Source organism: Neoarius graeffei, chromosome 4, assembly GCF_027579695.1.
Source record: "Neoarius graeffei isolate fNeoGra1 chromosome 4, fNeoGra1.pri, whole genome shotgun sequence".
NCBI lineage: Eukaryota > Metazoa > Chordata > Actinopteri > Siluriformes > Ariidae > Neoarius > Neoarius graeffei.
Genome location: NC_083572.1, coordinates 74,245,493 through 74,272,064, shown reverse-complemented (window position 1 = coordinate 74,272,064; position 26,572 = coordinate 74,245,493). Strand labels below are relative to the sequence as shown.

At 44.1% G+C, this 26,572-nt stretch overlaps 1 protein-coding gene across 2 annotated transcripts in view; it reads right to left on the bottom strand.

Moving 5' to 3' along the window:
• Window positions 1-26,572, bottom strand: part of hyi (hydroxypyruvate isomerase) — a 54,494-nt gene that overhangs the window by 6,520 nt on the left and 21,402 nt on the right. Inside the window, exons 2-7 of one of the 2 annotated variants that reach the window (XM_060919691.1) lie at window positions 21,784-21,895; window positions 20,813-20,927; window positions 15,683-15,761; window positions 15,463-15,512; window positions 6,541-6,610; window positions 301-435 (exon numbers count right to left, since the gene is read on the bottom strand). In XM_060919691.1, the coding sequence (XP_060775674.1) occupies window positions 301-435; window positions 6,541-6,610; window positions 15,463-15,512; window positions 15,683-15,761; window positions 20,813-20,927; window positions 21,784-21,895 (561 nt within the window). The remainder of the gene's footprint in view (window positions 1-300; window positions 436-6,540; window positions 6,611-15,462; window positions 15,513-15,682; window positions 15,762-20,812; window positions 20,928-21,783; window positions 21,896-26,572) is intronic. The other variant, XM_060919690.1, reaches the window with a different exon arrangement.

The window sequence follows — 26,572 nt, the reverse complement described above, 5'->3', positions numbered from 1 at the left end:
GCATCATAACTAATTAAAATTATGTATACATACATTTTGAAAAACCCTCAATTTGTTTGTGGCTTTGTTGCTTCCTTGTATGAATTCAGGGACAACATCCTGAAGATACTAGTGCACTGCAGAGTCTTGTTTTACTTGCTCTTGGAGGCTTGCCTGAGGTGTTTACTTGCTGCAGTGGGCTTACCTCAGGTTTACTACTGCTTCAATTTCTTTGACTATGAAAAATTCAGAAGGATAGAAAAACATATTGCCAGACACATGCGCTCAAATCTCTTTAATCAGAGCCAGTCAAGCACTCACCCAGAGGTTTGTATTCACAGCCCACAAATCCCTGATAGCCCAGTTCCTCCAGCAGCTTAAAGATGTAAGGAAAGTTGATCTCCCCAGGACTATCAGGTTCATGGCGATCAGGGACTTGAGCAATCTGGATGTGACCTGCATGACACAAACACAGAAGCTATTATAGTAATAAACAGGATTTATAATTGAAAGAGACAGATTATTTTGAAAGATTTATGGCCCAGAGCCATAGCACATTATATTTTCAGTCAAATTTCTAAGTGCTTTTAATAAAAGAACAAAATTACAAGCAGTAATAAAACAAATGAGTTGATCAAGTATGAAAACATTCAAAGGCTAATAATCCTGAAACGATTTTAAACACGCATGACTCGGCCAGATTTGATGGAGAAGAGGACTGTTTTAATGCATAGTGAAGAGCATCTCAGACATCTGCCGTGGTAATAAGATGTGAAAGGCCATGACTTCAGTTCAAGTTCATTTAAAAGGTGCAGTCTGACCTTTAAAGCCAAGCTATAAAGCAAAAGCGACTTCTATCTTTTCATACACTCTTCTCTCATGATGATCACTTAAAGCTTTCATTATACTAAGGCCCTGTCCACATAGCCTGGGCCCGCCCATCCTAAGCGTGACGCAACACGAGGGCCTGTTGCGAGCTTAGTCTGGCCAGGCAAGCTATCTCCAGCTCTTCCAAGCTCCGGAAAAATCGGGAGCCAATCAACTTTGAGCATCTCCAACGGCCCTGGGTAGAGGCGTGTTCAAGGCAGTGACGTAGTAGAACTGCGACCGGAAGCCATAGATTGTTTACAGAATCATGCTGTATTGAAAGCATTCAACGGGAAGGTCTCATTGAAAACGGAGCAAAGAGCAGCCCTGGAGGTATTTATTGAAAGGAAGGACGTTTTCGCCTTGCTCCCGACCGGCTTCGGTAAGAGTTTAATCTACCAGTTAGCCCCGCTAGTAGCCAAATCAATGGGGCTCAGCGAGAATCCTATCGTCGCGTCACATACGTCAGAGGAAAGAGTGATGTGATTGGTTTAAGCTTCGTCACAGCCTTTTCTGGCTTCGACCAGTAGCAAACTGAGGCATTTCAGGGAGGCGGGTCAACCACGGGCTCTGGGAAACGGTTGGGCTGAATATCTTGGCCAGACCAATAGCTCGTAGAGCTTTGAAGTCGCGTTAGCCAGACTACTGTCCACATGGCAACGGATTCAGGTGAATCTGATAAAATTGTTTATCGTTTCGGCCTGGCGTCCACATGGCACCGGTGTTTTGGGTACCCCAAAATGAAATTTTTTGAGAACGGTTTCCAGAGTGGAAAAATCTGGCAACGGCGCCATTGCGAAGTTGTCTGGATGAGTAGAACGGATTTGTTTACGATGACGTCACAATCACATGACTAGAACAAGCAGCACTCTCGCTGTTTTGTATGAACCACTGCATTGCATTCACTTTTGTATACAGCTTTTCTTTTAAATAAACAAGTAACTGAACCATTTCTTTAATTTCTTTTTTTTTTATTGGATAAGACTGCTTTTCAAAATGTTCACACACAATAAGAAAATTAAGTTATATAAAACTATGCACACTAATAAAACTAATTTGTACACACAGAAGGCACGATTTCCTTGCGTAGTCGCAGCCATCTTCTTCTTGTTGTGTGTTTGTTCCTGTGAGTGCTTCACGCCGGGTAGAAGAAGGGGTTTATGCGCATGCGTCCTCCTACTTCTATTGTTCTGGTGTCTCCGATGGGACCGTCTTACAGCGCACGTAGAGGTGTGGCATGTGTATTGCATCGTTTTCAGCAAGCGTTGCCATATGTACCTGATATTTTACTGATCCGTTGCCCATGTGGACGCGATATATTTTTTTTAATAAAATCTCGTTGCCGTTGTGGTGTGGATGTAGCCTTAATTTGATGTATACAGATTGTTTGTTTTTTTGCACTTATTGAGATTTTTGTTCCATTGCTTAACAAGTCATCCGATCCTTAGCCAGTGCATGCAAATGTAGGTCTTAGGGCATTGGTTCTCAACCGGTGTGCTGTAAGGCAAACTGAAGTGTGCTGTGGAATTTTGAGGAACCCAGTGTGTTTTTATACATGCTCATGAAATAGTATTTTTAAATGCATCATCAACACTGCTTCTTAATTAAAATGTTTGTAGGTAGTCACTTATTTACAACCTTTTTTTTTTTTAAATCTAAATGGCCTTTAGTCTAAGTGGATTTAATCTGTTTGATTTTGGAAATAAATTTCCGTTCAGGGAGGAGGATTATTACTGTAACGACCAGAAAAGGTGGTCACTAACTGCTGTCATGTTGCAAGTGCAAAGGCTTGTGGTACTGTTTAGCGTTAAGGGTTAAACAGAAGTGTGCCACCATGGCCAAGACTCTGGCAGTATTCGTGATAGATATGCATCAAGGAGTAAAATAAAATGGCTTCTCTTACATCCGTGTTATGTACAGAGCACAGGAGATTTCATGAGAAGCTGGGATTTCCGTCTCGCAACTCCTTTCAAACATGCTTGCCACGTTAATTTGCTACCATCTACACGGTTGCTAGGATACGTCACAATCTCCGTTTCCTACTTTTACATTGAGTTGACAGGATGGAGAGGTTTCTTTCACAGCTACAAAAGAACAGGGAGGTGGTCCACCGGCAGTCTGTTGTAGTGAAATATGGGTCTGATCTCGCTAAGAACAATATGATAGGCTATAATGTGTGTGACAATCTTCATAATCGATAACTTGCCTTGCTGTTTTCTTAATGTTGCTTAGTGCAGTGTTTCTCAATCATTGGGCCACAGCCCATTAGTGAGCTGCAAAGCGCCGTCTAGTGAGCCACAAATTATTCCCCCCCGCCAAGTTGTTGTGTGTTTTTTTTTTTTAAACTCCGATTAGGGTACAATTGCTGGGTTGCATCCGATGTCACATCCACCTCATTAAGCTACGGTCACACTATAGCTTGCGATGGGTTATTGATAGATAAGCATTTTGGTGGTGATATACATGTGAGCTAAAAGTGATCACACAGCAGGTGAACACTTGACTGTCACGCCTTTGCGCGCCTGAACCTGGTGCAGCACGTACTTGGGACCCAGTCCATGTAGGAGACACCTGATACTGGGCGCAATCAGCACACACAAATATGGAAGCTTTTTTCAAAGAGGCTTTGCAAAGTATCATCACTGTCACGTTTGTTTCTAGCCATGTTTATAACACTGTTTAAATATTCTGCTTTTTGTTTTTGTAAATATCACACCTGCCAATAAACATTCTTCCTGCACTTAGATCTGACTACCGCCGTCTATCTTGTAGTGTCCTGATTCCCAGATCTTTAACCCAGACACACACACAAAGTTGTCCTCCTCCATGCTCTTCCAGGTTTTCATCTGTTTGTCCGTGTAGAACGATGTCTGCAGCACCAGGTAGTTTGAGATGTTGGGGAACTCGATGGATGGATAATTTTCCAACTCGTAGGAAAAATCCTTCTTTGTTAGCATGTAAGGATCTAATCCCATTGAATGGTTTCTAGATCCACTTCTTTTGAGTGTACGTCTTGGTTTTAATACCTTGCTTGGTTGCTGACCACAAACATGGCAGTAAGTTCTTGTGTTAATGGACCAGACTCCACTTTTGGATCATTAATCCCTTTTGACTTAGAATGACCCGCATGCATGGTTTGTTAGCTTCTGGCACATCCATACAGTTTTAAATACAATACCTACAATTAAAACCAGTTTGTTTTTATTGCATTTATTTAACAAACACATAACAGGGAATGATGATGCATTCCATTAATACACTTTACAATACAACCCCGATTCCGAAAAAGTTGGGACAAAGTACAAATTGTAAATAAAAACGGAATGCAATAATTTACAAATCTCAAAAACTGATATTGTATTCACAATAGAACATAGACAACATATCAAATGTCGAAAGTGAGACATTTTGAAATTTCATGCCAAATATTGGCTCATTTGAAATTTCATGACAGCAACACATCTCAAAAAAGTTGGGACAGGGGCAATGAGAGGCTGAAAAAGTTAAAGGTACAAAAAAGGAACAACTGGAGGACAAAATTGCAACTCATTAGGTCAATTGACAATAGGTCATTAACATGACTGGGTATAAAAAGAACATCTTGGAGTGGCAGCGGCTCTCAGAAATAAAGATGGGAAGAGTATCACCAATCCCCCTAATTCTGTGCCGACAAATAGTGGAGCGATATCAGAAAGGAGTTCGACAGTGTAAAATTGCAAAGAGTTTGAACATATCATCTACAGTGCATAATATCATCAAAAGATTCAGAGAATCGGGAAGAATCTCTGTGCGTAAGGGTCAAGGCCGGAAAACCATACTGGGTGCCCGTGATCTTAGGGCCCTTAGACGGCACTGCATCACATATAGGCATGCTTCTGTATTGGAAATCACAAAATGGGCTCAGGAATATTTCCAGAGAACATTATCTGTGAACACAATTCACCGTGCCATCCGCCGTTGCCAGCTAAAACTCTATAGTTCAAAGAAGAAGCCGTATCTAAACATGATCCAGAAGCGCAGACGTCTTCTCTGGGCCAAGGCTCATTTAAAATGGGCTGTGGCAAAGTGGAAAACTGTTCTGTGTTCAGACGAATCAAAATTTGAAGTTCTTTATGGAAATCAGGGACGCCGTGTCATTCGGACTAAAGAGGAGAAGGACGACCCAAGTTGTTATCAGCGCTCAGTTCAGAAGCCTGCATCTCTGATGGTATGGGGTTGCATTAGTGCGTGTGGCATGGGCAGTTTACACATCTGGAAAGACACCATCAATGCTGAAAGGTATATCCAGGTTCTAGAGCAACATATGCTCCCATCCAGACGACGTCTCTTTCAGGGAAGACCTTGCATTTTCCAACATGACAATGCCAAACCACATACTGCATCAATTACAGCATCATGGCTGCGTAGAAGAAGGGTCCGGGTACTGAACTGGCCAGCCTGCAGTCCAGATCTTTCACCCATAGAAAACATCTGGCGCATCATAAAACGGAAGATACGACAAAAAAGACCTAAGACAGTTGAGCAACTAGAATCCTACATTAGACAAGAATGGGTTAACATTCCTATCCCTAAACTTGAGCAACTTGTCTCCTCAGTCCCCAGACGTTTACAGACTGTTGTAAAGAGAAAAGGGGATGTCTCACAGTGGTAAACATGGCCTTGTCCCAACTTTTTTGAGATGTGTTGTCATGAAATTTAAAATCACCTAATTTTTCTCTTTAAATGATACATTTTCTCAGTTTAAACATTTGATATGTCATCTATGTTCTATTCTGAATAAAATATGGAATTTTGAAACTTCCACATCATTGCATTCCGTTTTTATTTACAATTTGTACTTTGTCCCAACTTTTTTGGAATCGGGGTTGTAGATTATTAGATTCTATTAGAATAGATGAGCCAAAATAATTGCGGATCTTTTTTAATGGGCCCCGACTTGTTACAAATATGAATAGGTGGGCCTTAAAGCAGAAAAGGTTGAGAACCCCTGCCTTAGTGTACATCTAAAACAAACGAATTAGTTAATATTGCACCGTATTCTTTCTAAAATCACATGCCATCAGGACTGCATGTATAATTTATACTGTTAGCACTGACCTGTCCTCTCCACCAACATATGCTAGTTTTTTGTAGTAATTTGGTCCTCTGTGTCTGCTAGGATTTGTTACCATTGTTTTCGTTGGCAACAGAGTTTGTCAATTGTGGATTTACTAAGGATCCCAAGGCTGGTCTGTGCTTTTTTTTAACTTCTGAAAGAATCTGTGGGAGGTTCTTGGGTATTTGCAGGTTTCCATTAAACTGTGGGTAAAAATGTGCATTTTGCTGGAGACGAGGATGCTACAATTTTACTGCATCCATGTTGAATGATCTACAGTACATATAACCTGAAGCGCGCCAAGTATGTCGGGTCACCATACTTTTTAGTTCCACCTCCACTTCACTACTGACCAATCACTGTAGGTTTGTAGCACATGTGGATGTTTCTGTTTCAGAGAGTGATCCCCTTAAAAGTGACTTCCGAACCTTCCAAAGGCTTCGGAGGCCTGGTCAGAATCAAGCATATAAAACGTACAAAGATGGACCCTGTTGCTTTTATAGTTCACTTGGACTTAGAACCGAGTGGTTTTTGCTTTGCTTAAAACAAATAGATTTCCTCTGGAAATTTCAAACCTAGATGTTGAGTGTATTCCTTGCCTATTAAGGGGAAGTATCTCCGAATGTTCTGTGTCAGGTTCCCGTCCATTATCTGCCAGTGGAATATGTCCTGCAGGAGGGAAGAAAATGATGGCTAATGTTAAGCGCGCACAGAAACCTCAAGAGAGTTCTGTGATTTAGAGGAAACCTCATGTTTCTCAACTGGTATTTTATCTCCACTGTCCTTAATCACGTTTCGCTGTATCTTTGCTCTAATGTCTCTTCAGAGTAAAAGCTGACACTAGAGAGTGAACTGAAAAGCATTATAGCCATTTCTGTGCTGCCTCTATTTGTGCCTTCAGGCTACACAACAAAGTCACCAGATCTGATTTCTTTAGCTAAGAAATCAAGAAATATTGGAATGTGGCTTATTTACCTTCAGAAAACAGTTATGAGCACTTCTCTACCATCCATATTAGGCTAACTGCACCTCACAGTCTATCCTGACTGCGAACTCTTTATAACCTTTCTGCCATTATCAGCTTTATATACACTACCATACATTAGTCCTGTAGGCTGGGGCTGAAATTGTTCTCATTATTTAGAGCAAGCGTGTCAAACACTGTCATAGTTGCATTTCTGTGAGCCCTTGAAGGGCCATAATGCAAGACTATGCTTTTTTTCTATCCATTATCCATCCTACAGATTAACACGATAACTTAAAAGCAGAACAGGAATGTGGATGTCAGCATTAACTTTTTAAGCAGTTTGTGATACAGTTGTGTTACAGTAAACTTCAAGAACTGACTGTTCTCGCTGCCTAATGTATCCCACCCCTTGGCAGGTGCCACTATAATGAGATAATCAATGTCATTCACATCACCTGTCACTGGTCATAATGTTATGATTGATCAGTGTGTGTACGCGTGATTATTTTTATATAACAATTATTTGACAAAGGTGAAGTGGATATCGGTGAAAAATAACCAAGACAAAGTCGAGGATATTATTCATCGATATTCATGGAGCCTGAGGCAGATAATTGTTTCAGTATAAACACACCAGTAATTATTTTTAAAAATAATGTATTTAAAACGTCAAAAGCAACATGCAAACGTAATAAAAGGTGCGCACAGACTTGTCACTTATCTATGCCGACTCACATAAAATACTTTGTTTTGAAATGGATAAATCACCATTCCACCTTGAGCGGCACAGCGGTATAGTGGTTAGCACTGTCTCCTCACAGCAAGAAGGTTCTGGGTTCGAGCGCAGTGGCCGACTGGGGCCTTTCTGTGTGGAGTTTGCATGTTTCCCCCACAGTCCAAAGACATGCAGGTTAGGTTAATTGGTGGCTCTAAATTGACCGTAGGTGTGAGTGTGAATGGTTGTTTGTCTCTATGTGTCAGCTCTGCGATGACCTGGCGACTTGTCCAGGGTGTACCCCGCCGCTCACCCATAGTCAGCCGGGATAGACTCCAGCTGGCCTGTGACCCTACACAGGATAAGCGGTTACGGATAAGGAGTGGATGGACAGTTCCACCTCACCTTTGAATAGTTTTAGACCAAACCTTGTAGCATCCTTAGTGTTTTTAGGAACATTTTATTTACGAATTTAAAACAATAATTCTTCCTCACTTACAGCAACGAAGCGATTGGCTGCCATTTTGCTGAGTCGCTCGAGGTAATTGGTCGAGAAATTCGAACTATTTCTCAATAATTAGCATGCACAATTTCCTATAATCACCTGTGTATTTATACTAATACACAGTGCCTTGCAAAAGTATTCATGCCCCTTTGTGTTTGTCCTGTTTTGTCGCATTACAAGCTGCAGGGTTCGTACACATTTTTTACAATCAAATTCAAGCACTTTTTAAGGACTTTCAAGGTCAATTTTCCAGTTTTTCCAGTACCATTAAAGGAGAAATCTCGTGTGATTCAATCCATAGCCCTTCGTTTGTTTGAGGTCACCGAGTTCTGCCTGTGGGAAAAAGAACTAGAAAATCTGATACAACCTAGGCCGAATATCGAACCGGCAGCTAACATTAACTGAATGGGGCATAGAAAATGAGTTACTGTGGATAATGACTATGGAGTTTTTTTTTTTTTAAACACAATTAGCAGATCTTGATGCTTTTTTCCTAACATCAAAAAACAAGGAAAATTATATTTCAAACTGTTTACTCTCAAGTATCAGTAAGATGCTAAAAAGATCTTATATCAACTAGGGCCCACACTGTTAAAAGTAAAATCACCCTTAACTATGACTTCTAAAACATTTTATCTCTTTACAGCAATAAGACAATTAGAGATGCATGACAATTACCACGGGGTGTGCCAAACACTGCTGCAGGCATTCATATCATTTTAAAATATGGGTACATCCACCTAATGTTCTGGGGAAAATGCATTTCATTTCTTTGTAACCTCTCCTCCATTAAAATTGGTATTGTTAATAATATTTACAGTAAGAAGATGCAGCTCCCTCATATATGCAGTCAATGATCACATCATGCCAAATCAAACAGCCTAAACATTGCCTTCTAGAGTGGAGAGCAGTTGGCTATAGGCAGTAAATTGTCTAAAAACATACATTATGAAGGGTAATACTTTTAATCAAACACATCCACCTATTACCAGCTAAAACAAAATCAGACTACAAAACACATGAAAATATAAACGTCAATTTTTTTTAGTCAGTCACAACCTTGCAACTGGGCTATAACACACACTGTATAAATGCGGTAGCTATGTTATGTGCTAACGTCAGCTGTGCTTAAATTTTCAGTTGCGGGAAGTTCTTAATTACAGTAATTTACCGTTGAGAAACGCTGGCATTGTTCTTTACATTGCCGATAACAACTGTCCAAAACTGACATGTAATCCTAGCACTAATATCACATTTAGTGCTTCTATGTTTAGGTGTAACATGTAGCTAACGCTTAGCAAACAAATCATGGTGTAGGGCTAATCATCTCTGTGACTTATCTTTCATGTGACTAGAGAGCGCCGACTCTCCCATTGCGAAAATCTGGATGTCTTTTTTGCATACTTTGCAGCAGGCTATGCGTGGATTTGGTCCACGTTTTATCCAGAGTTTATACTTTTCATTTACCACCCAACGTTCGTTGAAACGACAACCTCCCGGCATGTTGGTCAACTGTCCCAGGCTTTCGTCTAAAGCGGGGAACAGGGGTACTGCGCCCTGTTACTCTCGGCGTGCGCCCCCTTACCGAAATGCCGATTGAATCCCAAGTCACACTTATGCCATGCACTTATATGCTACTGCACAACATGCAATCTTCCTCAAAACGATCTTTTCTCCGTGAAAACATCCCAGCAACACCACGTGACAAAGTGTCTGATCATCAAATACGTTATAATTACTCCAAAAATATTCCAGTCATAGTAGATACACCGCCAGACGGTGCAAAAACAATCCGAATTGGCGTTTTCCAGACTGAGGCGCCATGTTTGTTTACTTGTCGCGGCTGCTCTCGCGAGATTTGACATGGGTTACATACAAGGTCAGCTGACTTGTAGAGCGAGATTTCTCGAGACTGAATGACCTTTCACCCACCGGCGCGGGAGATTTTGACAAGTAGTTCGCGAGTTGTTTTTGTTGACACTTGGGCATTTAAAGACGTCATCCCGCGGCACGAAGCGGAAGAAAGCCAAAGACTGTCTGGGGCAGAAGATTACTTCTTTCTTTTTCAATGTTGACAGACAATTTGTTACAATTTCCCTCTCAGATAGCCTCAGAATGTCCCATTGTAGCCTCAATTTTTCAAAGGCTTTGCACGGCGGAGGGGGGGGACAACCGGCACCATCCCCCCGCTTCGCTCCCTTGCCATGGTGAGCGCCCTCATACTAAATTTTTCTAGAAAAAACCCTGTCCCCTCTTGGGGGCGACGTGACACAGTCTATGCATAACATGACAACTATCGATATGGTGACAGATCACAAACAAAAGTTCACGTGAAGCCCAGAGTGAGCTGTGTAGGCGTGATTTTAATCCGACTTATTTTATTTCTTTTATTTTATTTCTTTCCATTTAATGGTGGTCTATTGAGTCAGACTTCCGAGAAATATGCTAACAATTTCAAGCATTTACAAGCACTTGACCCAAAATTCAAGCGTTTTTCAAACGTTGAAATCAGGACATTGAAATTCAAGCATTTTCAAGGATTTCAAGCACCCGTACGAACCCTGAAGCTGGAATTAAAATGGATTTTTGGGGGTTTGCACTGTTTGATTTACACAACATGCCTACCACTTTAAAGGTGCAAATTGTTTTTTTTTTATTGTAGCACAAACGATAATTAAGATGAAAAAACAGAAATCTGGAGTGTGCATAAGTATTCACCCCCTTTTGTATGAAACCCCTAAATAAGAGCTGGTCCAACCAATTCACGTCAGAAGTCACATAATTAGTTGATTAAGTTCCACCTGTGTGCAATCAGTGTCACATGATCTGTCACATGATGTCTGTATAAATCAGCCTGTTCTGGAAGGACCCTGACTCTGCTACACTACTAAGCAAGCAACGTGAGAACCAAGGAGCCTCCAAACAGGTCAGAGACAAAGTTGTGGAGAAGTATAGATCAGGGTTGGGTCATAAAAAACATCCCAAACTTTGAATATCCCAGGGAGCACCACTAAAGCCATTATAGCAAAATGGAAAGAATATGGCACCACTATAAACCTGACAAGAGAAGGACACCCACCAAAACTCACAGACTGGGCAAGGAGGCCATTAATCAGAGATGCAACAAAGACACCAACGATAACACTGAGGGAGCTGCAAAGATTCACAGCAGAGATGGAAGTATCTGTCCATAGGACCACTTTAAGCCGTACACTCCACACAGTGAGGCTTTATGGAAGAGTGGCCAGAAAAGTCATTGCTTAAGAAAACACATTTGGAGTTTACCCAAACAGCATGTTCCAGACTCCCCAAACACATGGAAGAAGATTCTCTGGTTAAATGAGACAAAAATTGAACTTTTTGGCCATCATGGGAAATGCCATGTGTGGCACAAAGTCAACATCCTGAGAACACCATTCCTACAGTGAAGCATGGTGGTGGCAGCATCATGCTGTGGGGATGTTTTTCATCTGCAGGGACAGGAAAGCTGGTCAGGACTGAAGGAAAGATGGATGGCACTAAATGCAGGGCAATTCTAGAGGAAAACCTGTGAGACTGGGACAAAGGTTCACGGTCCAGCAGGACAATGACCCTAAATATACTGCTCAAGCTACACTGGAGTGGTTTAAAGGGAAACATTTAAACGTCTTGGAATGGCCTAATCACAGCCCAGACCTTAATCCAATTGAGAATCTGTGGCATAACTTGATTGCTGTACACCAATGCAGCCCATCTAACTTGAATGTGTTGGAGCAGTTTTGCCTTGAGGAATGGGCAAAAATCCCAGTGGCTAGATGTGCTAAGCTAATAGAGACATATCCCAAGAGACTTGCAGCTGTAATTGTAGCAAAAGGTGGCTCTATAAAGTATTGACTTGGGGGGGAATACTTATGTACACTCCAGATTTCTGTTTTTTCATCTGATTGTTCGTTCGTCTTCTTCCGCTTTATCCGGGACCGGGTCGCGGAAGCAGCAGTCTAAGCAGGGAAGCCCAAACTTCCCTTTCCCCAGACACCTCGGCCAGCTCCTCGGGAAGAACACCGAGGCGTTCCCAGGCCAGCCGAGAGACATAGTCCCTCCAGCGTGTCCTGGGTCTTCCCCGGGGGGACATGCCTGGAACACCTCCCCAGGGAGGCGTCCAGGAGGCATCCGAAAAAGATGCCCGAGCCACCTCAGCTGATTCCTCTCGATGTGGAGCAGCAGCGGCTCTACTCCGAGCTCCTCCCGAGTGACTGTGCTTCTCACCCTATCTCTAAGGGAGCGCCCAGCCACCCTGCGAAGGAAACTCATTTCGGCCGCTTGTATCCGCGATCTTGTCCTTTCAGTCATTACCCAAAGCTCATGACCATAGGTGAGAGTCGGAACGTAGATCGACCGGTAAATTGAGAGCTTCGCCTTTTGGCTCAGCTCCTTCTTCACCACGACGGACCGGTAAAGCGACCGCATCACTGCGGAGGCTGCACCGATCCGCCTGTCGATCTCACGCTCCATCCTTCCCTCACTCGTGAACAAGATCCCGAGATACTTAAACTCCTCCACTTGAGGCAGAACTTCTCCACCAACCTGGAGAGGGCAAGCCACCCTTTTCCGGTCGAGAACCATGGCCTCGGACTTGGAGGTGCTGATTCTCATCCCAGCCGCTTCACACTCGACTGCAAACTGCCCCAGTGCATGCTGAAGGTCCTGGTTTGAAGAAGCCAACAGGACAACATCATCCGCAAAAAGCAGAGATGAAATTCTGTGGTTCCCAAACAGGATTCCTTCTGGCCCCTGGCTGCGCCTAGAAATTCTGTCCATAAAAATTATGAACAGAACCGGTGACAAAGGGCAGCCCTGCCGGAGTCCAACATGCACTGGGAACAGGTCTGACTTACTGCCGGCAATGCGAACCAGACTCCTGCTCCGTTCGTACAGGGACCGGACAGCCCTTAGCAAAGAGCCCCGAACCCCATACTCCCGAAGCACCCCCCACAGAATACTACGGGGGACACGGTCGAATGCCTTCTCCAGATCCACAAAGCACATGTGGACTGGTTGGGCAAACTCCCATGAACCCTCGAGCACCCTATGAAGGGTATAGAGCTGGTCCAGTGTTCCGCGACCAGGACGAAAACCGCATTGTTCCTCCTGGATCCGAGGTTCGACTATTGGTCGAATTCTCCTCTCCAGTACCCTGGAGTAAACCTTCCCTGGGAGGCTGAGAAGTGTGATTCCCCTATAATTGGGGCACACTCTCCGGTCCCCTTTCTTAAAAAGAGGGACCACCACCCCAGTCTGCCACTCCAGAGGCACTGTCCCTGACCGCCACGCGATGTTGCAGAGGCGTGTCAACCAAGACAGCCCCACAACATCCAGAGACTTGAGATACTCAGGGCGGATCTCATCCACCCCCGGTGCCTTGCCACCGAGGAGCTTGCAAACCACCTCAGTGACTTCGGCTTGGGTAATGGACGAGTCCACCTCTGAGTCATCAGCCTCAGTCTCCTCAGTGGAAGACATGACGGTGGGATTGAGGAGGTCCTCAAAGTATTCCTTCCACCGCCCGACAATGTCCCCAGTCGAGGTCAACAGCTCCCCACCCGCACTGTAAACAGTGTTGGCAGAGTACTGCTTCCCCCTCCTGAGGCGCCGGACGGTTTGCCAGAATTTCTTCGAGGCCGACCGATAGTCCTTCTCCATGGCCTCCCCGAACTCCTCCCAGTTCCGAGTTTTTGCCTCCGCAACTGCCCGAGCTGCAGCACGCCTGGCCTGCCGATACCCGTCAGCTGCCTCGGGAGTCCTGGAGGTTAACATGGCCCGATAGGACTCCTTCAGCTTGACGGCATCCCTTACTTCTGGTGTCCACCACCGGGTTCGGGGATTGCCGCCACGACAGGCACCGGAGACCTTGCGGCCACAGCTCCGAACAGCTGCGTCCACAATGGAGGTAGAGAACATGGTCCACTCAGACTCAATGTCCCCCGCCTCCCTCGGAAGCTGGGAAAAGCTCTCCCGGAGGTGGGAGTTAAAGACCTCCCCGACAGAGTGCTCGGCCAGACGTTCCCAGCAGACCCTCACCATACGTTTGGGCCTGCCAGGTCTGTCCAGCTTCCTCCTCCGCCAGCGGATCCAACTCACCACCAGGTGGTGATCAGTTGACAGCTCAGCCCCTCTCTTCACCCGAGTGTCCAAGACATAGGGCCGGAGATCAGATGAAACGACTACAAAGTCCATCATTGACCTCCGACCTAAGGTGTCCTGGTGCCACGTGCACTTATGGACACCCCTATGCTCGAACATGGTGTTCGTTATGGACAAACCGTGACTAGCACAGAAGTCCAATAACAAAACACCACTCGGGTTCAGATCGGGGAGGCCGTTCCTCCCAACCACGCCCCTCCAGGTGTCACTGTCATCTCCCACGTGAGCATTGAAGTCCCCCAGTAACACAATGGAGTCCCCAGTCTGAGCACTCCTCAGTACCTCTCCCAGGGACTCCAAGAAGGCCGGATACTCTATACTGCTATTTGGGCCATAGGCACAAACAACAGCAAGAGCCCTCTCCCCAATCCGAAGGCGCAGCGAGGCGACCCTCTCGTTCCCTCTCGTTCACTGGGGTAAACTCCAACACATGGCGGCTGAGCTGGGGAGCTATAAGCAAGCCCACACCAGCCCGCCGCCGCTCACCACGGGCGACTCCAGAGAAGTGGAGAGTCCAGCCCCTCTCGAGGAGCTGGGTTCCAGAGCCCAAGCTGTGCGTGGAGGTGAGCCCGACTATCTCTAGCCGGTACCTCTCAACCTCCCGCACAAGCTCAGGCTCTTTCCCCCCCAGCGAAGTGACATTCCATGTCCCAACAGCCAGCCGCTGTGTCCGGGGATCAGGTCGTCGAGGCCCCTGCCTTCGACTGCCACCCAATCCACATTGCACCAGTCCCCTACTGCTACCTCTGTGGGTGGTGAACCCACAGGAGTCATCTGATTGTCTCACAATAAAAAAAAAAATAGATTTTTTTTTTTTAGATTTTTTTTTTTTTTTTTTTTTATTGTCATCTGATTGTCTCACAATAAAAAAAAAAAGTGCACCTTTAAAGTGGTAGACATGTTGTGTAAATCAAATGGTGCTAACCCCCCAAAAATCCATTTTAATTCCAGCTTGTAATGCAGTAAAACAGAACAAACACCAATGGGGATGAATACTTTTGCAAGGCACTGCGCGCGTGTGTGTATAATATATAACAAAATGCAGCTGTGCATGGAAATATTGGCTGTCTAGGAGTTTGGATTAATTTTTATTCATAATTCCTGTGATTATATGCAACGAGTGTAAAGGAAATGTCATTTCTGAGAGCACTAACCATTTGCAGCTTGATGTTTGGATGGTCAACTTTCTGAAGGATTGCAGCCGCTATAAGAAGTAACAAACATCAGTGGGGGGCAAACAGCAGTTAGAATACCGTATGTACCTCCTAAGGTTTGTTTCCCACGTAAACTCCTCGTTTCAGACACAAACTACATTTTAAATAAGATGTATATTTCAAAGCAAGTACACTGACTTGAGATGAAATGCAGAGTTACCCTGATGTGGCGAGTCCAGGAAGTATCGAGGGTCGGTTATCCTTGTGTTGATGGGCTCAATCAATCCCATAATGCATTCCTGGAAATTAAGCAAGATTTGGAGACTCTGTGCATCAAAACATATGCTACAAAATAATATAAACACTGAAAAATGCTCAGTACATAATGCCTTCTTTACATGAACAGAAAAATGAGCAGTACATTTTATGTTCTGTTCCAAATAAATTAACTTTGTCTTTCTTATTCATATTTTAATATGCAAAACAAATACAAATTATGAAGTCAATTTCTGACATGTAAAAAAAAAAACCCCGTCTTATGTTCGACGTGATTATACCTTAACGCTGCCTTACATCCACCACTACATGTTACTAAATCAGCGTAGCAGTAGGATGTTGGACTGTAATGTTTAAAATATTTCTCCACTATCAGACGACCTGCCACAGATGATTCTTGTGTTCTTCTTGATTCCTACTTCATCACTGCCCTTTCCAGTGTTGACTCTCTGGTGTAGGTTAAGGACTAGTGATCAGTAGGTTAAGTATTAAAGCCAGTGCTGCCACTGCTGGGCACTTGAGTGAGGCCTTTAACCCTGAACTACTACAGGGAAGCTGCCTCTGTGCTCTGAACTCAACTTTATTCCAGCCTTGGACATGCAAACAAAAACAGTTTTCTCTACTTGTTAGGTTTATATAAGTATTATTCTTGACCAAGAAGGCAGTAATTTATTTGTGACAAAATTAAGGATTAATTTTGTTCAGTTAAAATGACCTTATGTCTCGGCTGGACATTGTTTGGGAACATTTTGCTTGTTTTGATATGAAATGTGTATTGATGATCAGAGATGTGTCTAGATGGCGACAGGGTCTGCGATGATATCACACACACCCACAGCTGCATATCCAATGTTAATGTTAGGTTTAGAGCTGCAGTAAGTGATTCATGTTAGTTTTATAGTTTATAGTTTTGTATTAGCCTTATTGCTGCACAAAGTGTTAAGACTGTATATGGGAGAGCTTTTAAGATCCTTTATTATTTTGGACTATTGCATATACTATGGCAGTGATTTAGATTTAATTGTTGGGTCTAAGATGCATTTAAGTGATTAATGTTAGTTTTATAGTTTTAAGTTAGTTTTATAATTACAGAATATAATTTAGGATTGTTAAAAACATTCTTATTTGTTATTTTGCTTTTGATTGTCTTACTACATATTGATGAAATCAAGATGTAATTTGCTGACTTAGCACACATTCATGTGTTAAGAATTTATGATCTTTTCATCCTTTAGCTTTTAGATCCTGTAAACTATTTCTGTTGGCATTAATTTCTGACTTCGTAGACTAGACATATTATTTTTTTTGTTTACTTTCTTATAACATATCTTTGTTGAAAAATTCCATCACCATCTTAAGTACATAGTGCCCTGACCTGAAGGGGTGTACGTAAGCAATAACTTAAAATCTGTTTGTACCTTGCTATCATGTCATATCATCAGAAATATGTCATTGTTATGATTTACACACACACTGATGGAGATTTGACCTGCCCCAAGATCAAGCTGCTCACTCGCACGCAAGTCAAACACACACATCTGAACATTCCATCAGAACAGTGATGTAATTAAAATGTGACTTGCTCTCTCTCACTCACACACACACACACACACATCAAAATGATGTCACTCACACCCCCCATAGACACACATGCACACACATACACATAGATATCAAACAGTGATGTCATTTACACACAGATAATACTCGTATATAATAACCCTCTGTATTCCTGTCTAATGGAGGGGGAACTTGCGAATAAAGATGTGAACTATATTGCGGTTCCTGTCTTTCTTGGCGACTGACCCCCCCAGACGTCTGGGTGACACGAGGGCAGGGGTCCCGAGAAGTAAGTTGACCGTTTCCGACTGGGTGAACCCCAACACTACTGTACACCTAGGTATATGTATATGACATCATAATTGTCTTTGACTGCTGCAGGGATGTGATTTGGGGCTGGTGAAATTATCTGAAAATTTTAGCCGGGGGTCTGGGGGCCACAGGCCCCCAGCTGGTCCAGGGGCAGCACCCTGGTGAGGGGACAAGGGGGGGCGAAGCCCCCCGAAGCTCCTGGGTTTTGGGGTTTTCTGACTTAAAAATTGTACTAAAATGGCAAGCAAACACACAAGAAAAAACTTGTCATGATTAACAAATTCAAGCCAATTTAATGGTCAACATGCAACTCTGACACACACACACTCTCGCTCACTCTCTCTCTCACTCGCGCGCACGCACGCTCGCTCTCTCGCTCTCTTTCTCACTCGCGCGCACGCTCGCTCTCTCTCTCGCGCTCGCTCTCGCTCGCTATCTCGCTCGCGCTCGCTCTCTCTCGCGCTCGCTCTCTCGCGCTCGCTCTCTCGCGCACGCACGCTCGCGCTCTCTCTCTCGCGCTCTCTCTCACTCGCTCGCGCTCACTCTCTCTCTCTCTCTCGCTCGCGCTCTCTCTCGCGTGCTCTCTCTCACTCGCTCGCGCTCTCTCTCACTCGCTCGCGCTCACTCTCTCTCACTCGCGCTCACTCTCTCTCACTCGCGCTCTCTCACGCTCACTCTCTCTCTCGCGCGCACGCACGCTCGCGCTCTCTCTCTCGCGTGCTCTCTCTCTCACTTGCTGTCTCTCTCTCTCGCTCGCGCTCTCTCTCACTCGCTCTCACTCGCGCTGTCTCTCACTCGCGCGCTGTCTCTCACTCGCGCGCTCTCTCTCTCACTCATGCTCTCTCTCTCACTCGTGCTCTCTCACTCGCGCGCGCTCTCTCGCTCGCGCTCTCTCTCACTCACTCGCTCTCTCTCACTCGCGCGCGCTCTCGCTCGCTCGCGCTCTCTCTCTCGCGCGCTCTCTCGCGCTCTCGCTCGCTCGCTCTCTCACTCGCTCTCACTCGCGCGCTCTCTCTCTCTCGCTCGCGCTCTCACTCACTCGCTTTGCATCTTTACGCTCGATCACGGAGGCTGCCATCTTTCAACTCTTTGTTTGAAGCGAGCTTACATACAGCTATCTAACAAGCGCGTTCATTGGTTGTTACAGAGCGATGGGCCAATCACGTACCTCGTTTCATCTCAATGACGGAATTGCGCAAATGACGTAATTACGTCAATGAGATGAAACGAGGTACATGATTGGCCCATCGCTCTGTAACAACCAATGAATGCGCTTGCTTCAAACAAAGAGTTGAAAGATGGCAGCCTCTGTGATCGAGGCGTAAAGATGCAAATCCGAGGCTGCCATCTTTCAAACAAAGTCGGAACGAATAGGATACGAATGTGGATTTGAGGGAAAAATCGGAAGCATTTTTTTTTCAAGTTTTGAGGTGAAAAAAGCGGAATTCCGCGAATTCGCGGAAAAATCACATCCCTGCTGCTGTTAGAGTTGTTTCCGATTTTAAAATCCATTACTTGGTGTATATTTGTCTGTATGCACAGTCGGTAATTATAAGGGCTGGTGCGCCTTTGTTTTTTCACCCGTTCCCCCCCCCCCAAACATTTTCATGTACAAGCCGTCCAAGTCGTGTTCTGCCACTTTTTGGCTTCAGAGTCCTGCCTCCATTTTGGACCGACTATTACAGATTTACTTACTTTTGTGATCAGGTCTAATTAGTTACAGGTATCTCTAAGATAACCGAAATCCTTGTGTTAAGGCTTGGCTTACAACTAACAGCAGTGTTTCCCCTACCATTACTTTTTTTTTTTTTTGGAGGGGGGCTCCCCTGCAACAGAACCTCATCCCCCCCCCCAAAAGCTCTCGCACCCATATTAAGGTCGGGGGGGGGTATGCAGGCACTAGGACCATGCGGAAAGAATGCCTGCTCAAAAACGAGAGGATGCAAGCACTAGGACCATGCAGAAACATCCACCACTCAAGCTGCTGGTTTCCTGTCCACTTTGCGCTCCTCTCATACGCTCACAAAAGATTCGATTCAATCAATAGTTCGCAATGTCAGAATCCCCCAAGCGGCAAAAGATGGAGGACATGAATGACGATTTTTCAAAAAAAAAAAGTGAGTAGTGTCTTCAGACACATTCTATATTAAGTTAGCTAATGTTATGAATATTCATAATGAGATCATGTTGGAATATCACTTTGTAAACATCAAGTTAGCTAGCCATAAAAAAATTACTTTTGTTATTTCAAATGAGCACAGTCAATCTACTACTGTACTTCATTCAACACGTAAATCAGTAGTGACAGACAGTGGAGAGGTGAGTGAAGAAAAAATTACAGAAAAAAAGAAACCCTGCTGGCAACTAGGCCATAATTCTGGTAACATGCGCCTGAATTGAACAAAATTACAATATGCGCATTACCGACATATAACAAAGAATCTTGTCAAGTTTCGTGAAATTCCTCCAAAAATTGTGAGAGGAGTTGATTTTAGAAGGTGAGTACTCTTCCCAGGATGGACAGAGGGACGACATCGCCACGACCTAATCCCCTTTCAGGCCTTTCGGCCAACAGTGGATTTAAAAAAAAAAAAAAAAAAAAAAAACCTCTGTCAAATTACATGAACTTCCTCCACAAATTGTGAGAGGAGTTGATTTCAGAAGCTGAGTACCCTTCCCGGGACGCACTTTGCCATGCCAGCGGGAGATAATAAGCTGTCCGACTTTCTAATTAGAATTATAAATCAGTTAGAACTAATAAATGGTTCATATTCCATTGTAGTCTCTTAATACTTGTCAAAAAATGTTCCATTGTAAAACAATTGTTCTGTTAAAGTTTGACTGTAAAAACTGTTCTAATTATTGTTATAAAATAAATGTGAAGACTTGAATATGACTCCTTTAACTGTTTGTTCAGGTACAAATGCTCTGTAAAAGGAGCTGCGTGGAGGGGTCCTGCAGGTAACCATCCTCATCCAGCGCCGCCCCCCCCCCAAAAAAAAGGCGACAGTAAACTCAGGGAAAACACTGAACAGACATTTTGCAATCCTGACAAAAGTCATGCATGAACATTCACCACCTGCCACAGAAAAAGACATCTTTTCCAGCACCAACAAGGCCAGTGCTTCTCTTACCAGTACAATTTTCTCGAATTTTCTAGCCATGGAAGGAGAAGGCTGGAAGGGTTTATGGGTTGTTTTACCTTTGATAGAATATCAGCAGCATGTTTCAGGTTCTGCACAAAGGTGGTTTCCATTTCCACACCAATGTCAGACAGCTGTGCCCCTACAGGTACTCGCCCTGCCATCACGTGGATCCTGCAGAGAAACACGAACATCTGTTCCATGCCAAAACAATGAGGTAATGGAATTCAGCAAGTCTAATGCTTAGGGATTTTGCTAGCTTCAGGACGACATCTGCAATTTAAGGATGAGCCTGCAGCTGTAACCCCAAATTCCCACTAGACTATCTCCCAACAGACAGATGCTGACAATATTACACACATTGTCAGCACCCACATTCTTCATTTTTTATCAAGACAACTATCACCCAAATGTCCAAACATGTCAGTGAAACATGGAGGATTGGAAACCGATGAAGGTGGAAGAGATGTAATTACAGCACAGCTCAATCAAAATGTGACACAAGACAGTGGGGCAGTGAATAAGAAGCAGATGCATCTTTTTCTGCTTATCTATGTCTGTCGCTTACTATAAAACAACACATTGCACAATCTTTGTTGATAGGTGATTTTACATAAAGTTCACTGTGTATAGAATGTGCAGTTGTATGATCTCAATTAACTTCTTTGGAGTTAATATTTCAGTATGATATATGGACTCGGGCTTTACCCCGAATGCAGATATGGATCGAAATATTTGTTATAAAGGAAGTGTAATTGCTGGATATCGGGGGGGGGGACCTTTCAGAAACATGTACAGTGTGAATTTGTCTGTAGAGTATATTAACAGTATGGAAGTAGTGACAGTATGTGTGTGTGTCAGTGATTTCAATTAATTTGCCATGTGCATTTATTTGGAAAAAGATAACATGACATGAGGTTAATAAAGACTATATACACATCCTGTCAGCACCTGCTAAAAAGCAAAAGGTATACATCTTGTAACCCAGAAAATATTTTCACAAATCATGTAACGAACAAACTAAAAATACCTCTTGCAGTCCAGTGCTTTAGCATATTGTACAGCCTGAGCCAAACCCTGTCTGAAATCCTGCTCTCTCCCTGGCACAGCACCCAGGCCCAGCTCACCATTCTGTACATCACCTGAAAAAATACACACACTTCATTAATGTTGAGTTGGATTTTTAAAGTTACCATTAGATCATGTGTGTAATTAAGCTGCTGCCACAGTACAGGACCTATTTTTCTGTCACTTCATTCATCACTTCTTTAAAGGTCCCATGGCATGGTGGTTTGTTGATGCTTTAAACGGGCTCGTGGAGGCTTCCGGATGTTATATCCGCAGCCTTTCTCGAAATGAACCCTCGGCACGTAAATATAGCCTCCTGGGAGAAAGCCCCATTTCAGCGCTTTTCCCAGTGCGTCGTTTTGCTAATGAGAAGCAGGAGGCGGGGAAGGGTAGAGGGTGGGGGCGGGCCATGGGGGGAGGGGCTTGACCAAGCTGCGCACACATACTCGCTGCTATCAGCGCCTGTAGCCACGCTGCTAAGACAAAACCCCGTTCTCCCTCGGACTCCTTTCGTAAACTCAACGTGACACAGAGAGTGAGAGTGTTCGGAGTGATAGTTTACGAATGTATAATACCCTAGGCTTGAACACGCACTCCATAACCAAAGAGGATAGAAGCAGCAACTACAGCAACATATCGCTTATCCAACAGAAGACATGCATTGCGGAGCAATAGTCAAACATAAGCTCATAAGTTAGTCAATTTCCAGACTAAACTCAGTTTAACAGAGCATGCTGCATGCTCTTTAGTTTTGTAGCGCAGATTACCTGGCTAACTGCAGGAAGCGGTTAGCTGCACAGCTAATGTAGCCATTGCTAGGCTAACGCACCGATTTTAAAAAACACGGCAAAACGACCAGTTATACACTTACTTGTTCGGTGTTTGTGGCTGATGCGGCAGGGATGCTTGGTACGGACCCAGGCTTCAGTGACAGTTGATGTGCAAAACCTGCCCTGTACTGTTCCAAGTTGTGGAAACATTCCTCAGGAAAATGCTTCCGACAAACATACACCGTCTTAGGTAGACTCGACGGCGTATTATTGAAGTAAATAAAATTAAGCCACTGCGTCTTCAGGGGCTCTCCCGTCGGCAGTAAAAACAGACTCTTTTCTGTGTTGTCACATCCATGTACAGCGCAATTTCCATGTTTCGCTCGCTTAAATGATGCCATGTTGTTGTGTCCTCTATGGTCTCCTCACTACAACTGGGCGGGCAATCCATACAGTGGGTGGGAATCCAGAGGGGGGGCATGGGGATCATCTCCCTTGCTGACGTAGTAAAGGGAAGAGCTCATCAATGCGCCGTTTTGACGCGCCATTCTCAAATGTTGGGCATAGTTTGGTTTACACATTATGAAATTTCTAGCCACTGGGGTGACTTAAGAAGGTCAGAGGAACTCATTTTAACATTAAAAAACCTCAGAAAGTGAAAATTTCATGCCATGGGACCCTTAAGAGCTCAAGTCTGATCTTATAGAATAAAATGTGCTTTGTGGGTGTTAGTGTATTTTACAGTAAAGACTGTAGCCATGTTCTCAGTGAGCAAACCAATAGCAACAGTGGCAAAGAAAATGCCCTGAGGAAGAAGACTCAGCAGTGTCAGTCCACAATCTTCATGAGTGTTTTTTTTTTTAAATATATATAAATCAATCATAGTCCAAGCGTACTCTTGGTGCCAGTCCCAAGCCCAGATAAATTGGAGAGGGTTGTGTCAGGAAGGGCATCCGGCGTAAAACTGTGCCAAATCTAACATGCGGAATGAAAAGAGAAATACCATACCGGATCGGTCGGGGCCCGGGTTAACAACGACCGCCTCCGGTACTGTTGGTCAACAGGGTGCCGGTGGAAAGTATGCTACTGTTGCGCCAAAACGGAGAAGGAGAAAGAGAAGGGGGAGGCGTGTTAGGAGAGAGCATGAAAGATGGAAGGGAAGGAGCTTAGAATTGAGGGTAGGAACACTGAATGTGGGGACATTGACTAGCAGAGCGAGAGATTTAGCAGGTATGATGGAAAGAAGGAAGTTGGACATTGTGTGTGCAGGAGACGAGGTGGAAAGGAAGCAAGGCCAAGAACATTGGAGATGGATGCAAGTTGTTTTGTTATGGAGTCGATGGAAAGAGAAATGGTGTTGGTATTGTTTTGAGGGGAGAGTTGGTCAACAGTGTGATTGATGTGAAGAGGTTGTTAGATGAAGTGATAGGCATGAAGTTGGAGATTCAAGGAGTGGTAATCAATGTTGTGTGCACGTACACCCCACAGGGTGGATGTGAGAATGAGTCTTTCTGGGAAACGATGGATGAAGTGGTAGAAAGTATACCAAGGGAGGAACACATGCTGATAGGAGCAGATTTCAACAGACATGTTGGTGAGGGAAACAGAGGAGATGAGGACGTGATGGGCAGATATGGCATAAGAGAGAGAAATGTGGAAGGGCAAATGGTGGTTGATTTTTCAAAGAGGGTGAATTTGGCAATAGTCAATACATACTTCGAGAAGAAAGAGCAGCACAGGGTGACGTTTAAGAGTGGAGGAAGAGCTACACAGGTGGACTACATACTCTGCAGAAGGGGTAACCTGAAGGAGATCGGAGACTGTAAAGTGATGGCAGGGGAGAGTGTAGCTAGACAACATCAAGTGGTCGTGTGCAGGTTGAGCTTGAAAGTGAAAAAGAGGAAGCGTGAAATAGTGGAGCCGAAGATTAAGTGGTGGAAACTAAAAGAGGTTGAACATCAGAAGGAGTTTAGGGAAGAAATGAAACGAGCATCGAGTGGTCATGGAAGTCTTCCAGAAGATTGGAATACTACTGCTGTACTAGTAAGAGAGGCAGCAAGGAAGGTGCTAGGGTGGTCATTGGGAAGGAGGAAGGAAGACAAGGAGACATGGTGGTGGAACAAAGAAGTGCAGGAAATTATAAAAGAGGCTAGCAAAGAAGAATTAGGATGATCAGAGAGACGAGGAAAGCAGGCAGTTATACAGAGAGACGAGACAGAAGGCAAAAAGAGCGGTAGCGAAGGCAAAAGCAGATGCATACCAGGAGTTGTATGAAAGACTGGAGACCAAAGGAGGAGAGAAAGACCTGTACAGACTAGCTAGGCAGAGAAACAGGGAAGCGAGGGATGTCCAGCAGGTAAGAGTGATGAAAGGTGTAAATGGAAATGTGCTGACAAACAGTGTATTAAGAAGGTGGCAAGAGTACTTTGAGGATTTATTAAATGAGGAGAATCCAAAAGAGAAAAGGTCAGATTCGTTGGAGACGGCAAATCAGGAAGCAGAATTGGTTAGTAAGGATGAGGTGAGGGCAGCCATGAAAAGAATGAAGACTGGGAAAGCAGTCGGACCAGATGGTATCCCGATTGAGGCTTGGAGATGTTTGGGTGAGACGGCTGTGGAGTTCCTAATGAGATTGTTTAATAAGATCCTAGAGAATGAGAAAATGCCAAATGAATGGAGAGTGTGCTAGTCCCAATATACAAGAATAAGGGAGATGTACAGAGCTGCAGTAATTACAGAGGAATAAAATTGATGAGCCACACCATGAAGCTATGGGAAAGGGTATTGTCGAGGTGAGATTGAGAAGAGAGGTAGCAATCTGTGAACAGCAGTATGGGTTTATGCCAAGGAAGAGCACGTCGGATGCAATTTTTGCTTTAAGAATGTTAATGGAGAAGTACAGAGAAGGCCAGAGAAGGCTACATTGTGTGTTTGTAGACCTGGAGAAGGCATACGATCCCTTACAGAAAAACCACATGAACTTCACATGTGATTTCTCACGTGAAATACGTGGAAAGTGTGTTTTGCACATGGGAAACGTGGTTTTGGCCCAATTTTATGTGAATCACATGTGGGAATGTTTTACACATGTGGTAACATGTTTTCCCACATGTGCTCCTACATGGTAACGTTACAAAATCTGATACCATGTATTCCACATGTTATCACATGTGAAATACATGGGAAATTGTGTTTTTTTCTGTAAGGGATAGAGTGCCGAGAGAGGAGTTATGGTATTGTATGAGAAAGAGTGGAGTGAATGAGAAGTATATCAGAGTGGTGCAAGACATGTATGAGAAGAGTGAAACAGCAGTGAGGTGTGCAGTTGGAATGACTGAATGGTTCAAGGTGAAGGTGGGACTTCATCAAGGATCTGCTTTGAGTCCTTTTTTGTTTGCCATAGTGATGGACAGCTTGACGGACGAAGTGAGGCAAGAGTCACCATGGAACATGATGTTTGCGGATGATATTGTGATATGTGGTGAAAGTAGAAAGGAGGTTGAGTTGGGTTTGGAGAGATGGAGGTATGCATTGGAATGAAGAGGAATGAAGGTGAGCAGGAGCAAAATAGAATACATGTGCATCACTGAGAATGAGGAGGAGAGTGTAGTGAAGATGCAAGGAGTAGACGTAAAGAAAGTTGGTGAATTCAAGTACCTGGGGTCAACTGTGCAGGAAAATGGGGGCTGCGATACTGAGATGAGAAAGAGAGTGCAGGCAGGGTGCAGCAGTTGGAGAAGGATTTTGGGAGTCATTTGTGATAGGAAAGTCCCAGCAAAAGTGAAGGTAAGATGTACAAGACAGTAGTGAGACCAGCTGTGATGTATGGATGGGAGACCGTACCCTTAACGAAGAGACAGGAGGCAAAGTCGGAGGTGGCGGAGTTGAGGATGTTACGGTTTGCGGTGGGAGTGACAAAGGTTGGACAGGATAAGGAACGAGCACATCAGAGGGACAGCACATGTGGAGAGCTTGGGAATT